Below are 5490 nucleotides of genomic sequence, written 5' to 3'. Positions count from 1 at the left end.
TTCCCATGTGATTTGATGGGATGCTTATTGATTAGAATCCCAATGTATTCTCGAATGTCATGTTGAAAGATTGGATTTCTTGTCACGTCGAATTAGTTAAGATCACCAAATTGCCAAATAAAGAAGCAAATCACCTTGTTGATCCCTTGAAGTGCAAATTCTAACGAATCTTAATTAATGATTTTGTTACTTAGTTATAACCCAAGATTTGTAAACATGTATTTCCTTCGTTCCATAATAGTGGAGACGCTTCTTTTTGGCACGAGATTTAAGAAAAATAGTATTAAGTGAGTTAGATAAAGGAAGGACAAAGTAGAAAATAAAAAAGGTAGAAAGATAAAGAGAAAATAAAGTAAGAGAGTGAGAAGAAATACATTGACTTTTACTAAAAGGAAAAATGTCTCTACTACTATGAAATATACTAAAATAGCAAAATGATTATGTTATTATAGAATGGATGGAGTATTGAAACACTAGTCTAACATAGTATAGTAGAAATAATTAAAATCTGCCTGAAAAAGTAAGTCCTCTCCCCTTCTTTGGCCTTTTTCTCAATCATCTTTTGATAAAGAAACTTTCTTGAAATTAAGTTATAATTAAAGTGAGAATCTGTAACGTCAAATCATATAGTTGGGGATTGGATGGGATGGTGGTGGGGTCAAAATTTTAATATTATATATTTTAAGGTAGAATTATTTCAATAACGTAGGTATTAAAATGACAATACCTCTTAAAATGACACCCTAACATCATATATACAACAATATTATAAACGCTACACAACAGTTTATAAATTGATGTATAGCGTGTTGGATATTGCTGGCCGAGAAAAAATATTGTATACAGTGTTGCGTATTACTGGCCGTATTTTTTACCCTTTTGTTTGCCACATGACAGCTTATTATTCGTCCACGTGTACAAATGATTGGCTAGGAATAGTGGTATGATGTTATTTTAAGAGGTGGTGACACCCTAACACTTCCCCGTACTATAATATATAAATATAATTTTACTTTAGGAATTTTTTTATTTAAAAAAATCAATTTGAATAAAACTGAAAATTCAATTGGAAGAAAAAATATTCCCTAACCAAATCTGAATATTCGAAAATTTCAGACTGAATTTAATAGTAGTATTTAAATTTTATTGAATTATTCAGATTGCAAATATTTTCCAAGTATGTCAAAAAACATTCTTTCATTCAATTCTCAATAAAACTTTTGACCAATCAATTTTTAGGTTAACTGAAATAACGATTTTGTTTTTTATTTCTTTTTTAACCAGCTAATCCAACCAATAAATATTCAAACAATTTGATTAATACTTATCTAATATACTTTTCCCAAAAAATGGGAAATATATTGTGTGTATTCTGGTACTAAAAGAAGAAAAAAAAAGTACTAACACAAAAGTCTCAACACAGAGCCACACAGTGTAAAATGATCAGATCCACCAAAATATGAAAGTGGCAAGTCATTCCAGATTTCAGTAGCTCAACTACCAATACAAAGCTATGCCGGATCGGGAAACACCTACTCAGTAATAACGGGAGGCCGATTCGTAGGCGCGCCCCCTCGGGTATGGAGCTTTAGCCTCGTATCCGTGTTCCCTAGCATTGGCAGGGTATCGGGGCCCCCGTTCTCTGTAAGAGTCGTACGAGTCTGAGTTGTAAGAGCGGTGTGATTCGCCACCCAATCCTGCGTTGGCACCTCGAGGGTCGGTACTAGGGCCACCGGCTCCACTGGCGGGATACTGATCCATGACGATTTGCTGGTATTGCTGGTGCCTTGCTTGAGATTCTCTCCGGAGAAACTCGTCTCTCCGGCCAACGTGCTTGGCTCGGAGGGCGAATAACTGCTCTTCGTATTTGACATTGATTGCGTTTATTCTCTGCAACACAATTACACAAAGGATTATGGTTAGGCTGATGCTTATACATTGTAAAATGACAGAACACACGAAACTACTTTCAAGAGACAATTTTCGACCATTTACTAGAAAAGCTTAGGCGAACATTATATTATGTGACGAAGGAATCCACTGTTGGGCAGGAAAAGCATGTTTCTATATAACTGAGGATGTATTCGTATACAGCCAACGGAATTAGATTGTTCGGTTTACACAGAGAATAAGCAATCCTGCCGAAAACATTGATCATAACAATCTGCAAACATGAGGATTAAAGTTGCCTGCTATTCCCGGTGTCTCACAGAGACCCGTAAAAGAAGGATTGATAAGTTTCATCAATATTTCCAAAATACCTCACATATTAAAAAACAGAGCCGGAGCATACCTCTCTATGCCTAGCATTTTCAGCATCCTCTGCATCAGTTTGTTCTTTGCTCAGTTTCATGATATCATCCACAAATCTCTGTTCAAGACCTTCCAAAGTCGGCGGCATACGATTATCTTCATAGCCTATATCCATATCCTCTTCATGGGACTGAGATCTAGGATCTCCTCCACCCTGTCTCTCCACTGGCATGCGGGGATCCATCCTCTGGTTCTGGTAATAGGATCGGGGAGCATCACGTCCTTGACCTAAAAGAAAAAACAAAGCAATTGTGATCGAAGAAATTTACAAGAGCCTGCTCTAGGCAATGACATACCTGGTTCTGAGTGTTATGGGGGTAGCTAAAAATATTTCACCGATTTCTTTCAATAAATAGAAGTACTACTAGTTACTTTGGAAAATTGCAAAAGCCAAGAACTATTGAATTAAACCCAGCCAATCTCCAATTAAAGCTAAGTATGATACGAAATAACGAATGCTCAAACATGAAGGTATACAAGGGGTCCAAGAAAGGTGGTTGATTTGGCAACAAATGCAGCAGAGGACAATGAGGATGTGGCATCCAAGGTGGAATCTAAAAAGAAAGAAAGAAAACTCCATCTTCTCCAGCTAAAATGTCAATGGAATTGACTGCTGAACCTGTTTGTCATGTTAACTGCAACTACTGCAACACCATTTTGGAGGTATCTTTTTCTTTTGATATATTACACTTAATTTGCATGTAGTTAGCTAATTAAAACTTCATCAAGAAATCAAATTTCAATACTTCAAGCTCATAAACAATAGGGTTAAGGAAAAAGGTAACCTTTTGAAAAACCCAGTTTTTGGATGTGTTTTCAGATGGTTTTAGTGTAATCAAGCAAAAAGATTCAATTTTTATCTCTTGAATGTAGTTTTCTGGCATCCAAGGTGGAGCCAGTTTGAGGCTAGCAAAGAAGATAGAGTTGAAGGATTCATAGTTATCTGCTATCTATTACTAGTAATTATTTTATCTGGAGTATTATTATCTTGTTCGGCGTCTTGTTTGAAGTTAATCTCTTTTCCTTTTCGTGGTAGGAGTCTTAGGATATATATTACCCCTGATGTTTGAAGGGGGAGGTATGTCTTGAAGTTAGTTTGTTTGGCAAAGGCCAAGACCCTTGCAAAAGGTGCAGTACCTGTTCTTTTATCCATAGTTATCTTCCAGTCAATTCATCGAGCAAGTGGTGTGCGTGCCTTATCCTCGTTTACTGCCGTCAGTCACTGTGTAATCTTTTATCAAACAGTTGGCAGGTAATACAGATTGCTCTCTTAAAATAGAAATGAACCTCTCTACAAGCAGCATCCTAAATCTTAAGCGAAACAACAGTAATATAATCTTAGGCTTAAGATTAAGCTAGCTCCTACATTCTGATGCTTTGTTCAATCTCTGCAAAACCTCTTATTTCCATAGATAAATCGATGAAACAAAATCACCTTCGATTAATTAGCCTAATTTCAACTATCAATTCTCATAAATTAACCACATTACACAACCAATTCACACTAACAGAACAACGCTACAACAAAATCACCAGCTAAATCGCCACAAACTACGAACAAACTCAAACGAACAATCAATTAAAGAGAAAACTCGCCTTCGGAGAAAGGCGCAGTGGGAGACATAGCAGCCTGCGGCAATTTAGCTTCGGGGCCATCTCTTTCCCACCGCCATTGATTGTTATGCTGAGCTCCTTCCTTGTCTCCCGACTGCTGCTGCTGCTGCTGCTCTTGGTGTCGCCCCTGGTAATACCCCGACTTGCTGTTCTGATGCGATTGAGAGCCGCCGCTGCCGTATCCTCCTCCGCCGCCGCCGGACTCGCCGCCGTAGTGCCCGCCCTGCCGCCGCATCGTCTCCGATTGTTAAATTATGAGCAATTCTACACTAATTATTGCGGAATTTGTCTGGTTCCAGCTCGATTCGATGCCCTTTCGCTCAAATCAATCGTGATTTGGGGCTATTTCATATCCATTTCGTCTCATTCAACATGTTTGATTTTGCAGATAATTTTGTTTTATTTTTATTTATTTGAGAAAAAAAAAAGAATTTGGGCTCGGGTTTTAATATGGACTTACTATTTAGGCCCAACCCAAGTTATATGAGATTTAAATTTGGGCTGAAAAAAATATTACTAGAAGCCCATTGATTTGACTCTAGGAAATACTACTAGTATAATGTCATTTTGATGGGAACAAAATTTTAGAGCATCTTTTTGATTTGATTATGGATATTTTGCTCACCCCTAATAAAAATGAATATAAAAATATAATATGCTATTTATGAGTTAATTTTATATAATACGCGATGGTATTTTTATAAATATATATAGAGTAATTAAATTTCGTTATCCAATACAAAAATATTTCAAAATGGGTATTATTTAAAAATAGATAAATCTTTAAGAATATTTTTAAGAAAACAAGAAAACTTCAAGCTAGTGACATTTCAAAAAAATATACAATCATAAAGCAAATGTTGGCATACTTATATCAAATATTGGAAAATGGAAAAAGGAAAATATGTAGCCAACAAAAAATCAATTTAGCTTCAAATTTTCATCCACAAACCCGACAACTAAATCTTCAAGTGGTGTCTCATCCTATGTGGACATATAAACCTATTAGCTAATTAATCAAATCCCAATTCTTGAACAATTTTTTGTACCACATCCCAAATATGTGCTTTGTCTCATGGTACATTTTATAATTAAAAAAAGTTTGTATTGAATTTTAGTCAATCCTATTAGATTAAAACAAAGAATTTTGTTCACTATCACAATTTTTGCATGCTCAAAACTAAATTATTTTACGATGTACATATTTTTAAAATTCGAATGTAACAGCGTCAATTTAGTAGAAAAAATGTCATCACCGACATGTGATGGTAGACAAAGACTAGAAGTGAACCTCATCCTCAAAGTCGAAGGATTAGGATGAAAATACAACATATATAGTGGGGTCGGTGACAGCTCTGAAATCTAAAGACCGAATTTAATGGCGTCTACCAGCCCTCATTGTGGACTCGATCGACTACCCTGATTCCACTTGGATCCGTACCGTGTACATTACTTTTCAAAAATGCTGTGATTAGATTGCAATCGGAACAATATACTATAGGTTGAGAACAAAATCTCGTAGGTAACAAATAATCTTGTCTTGCTATACTTGGCAATGATGGC

The 5490-nt window shown here is 36.0% G+C and overlaps 1 protein-coding gene across 2 annotated transcripts; it reads right to left on the bottom strand.

The window, feature by feature from the left end:
* Window positions 1–1433: 1433 nt before the first annotated feature.
* Window positions 1434–4311, bottom strand: LOC125190993 (ATP-dependent DNA/RNA helicase DHX36). 2 transcript variants are annotated; one of them, XM_048088440.1, is made up of 3 exons: window positions 3910–4311; window positions 2294–2541; window positions 1434–1890 (listed from the first exon to the last, which is right to left on the bottom strand). In XM_048088440.1, the coding sequence occupies exons 1-3, from the start codon at window positions 4160–4162 to the stop codon at window positions 1537–1539; spliced, it is 855 nt and encodes a 284-aa protein (XP_047944397.1). In that variant the 5' UTR covers window positions 4163–4311; the 3' UTR covers window positions 1434–1536. The 2 variants fall into 2 exon arrangements, with proteins under 2 accessions (XP_047944397.1, XP_047944398.1); XM_048088441.1 differs by having other exon boundaries at window positions 3451–4051.
* Between the last annotated feature and the right edge of the window lie 1179 nt (window positions 4312–5490).

Source organism: Salvia hispanica, chromosome 5 (assembly GCF_023119035.1).
Source record: "Salvia hispanica cultivar TCC Black 2014 chromosome 5, UniMelb_Shisp_WGS_1.0, whole genome shotgun sequence".
In the NCBI taxonomy this organism is placed as follows: Eukaryota; Viridiplantae; Streptophyta; class Magnoliopsida; order Lamiales; family Lamiaceae; genus Salvia; species Salvia hispanica.
This window is presented reverse-complemented; position numbering and strand designations above follow the sequence as displayed.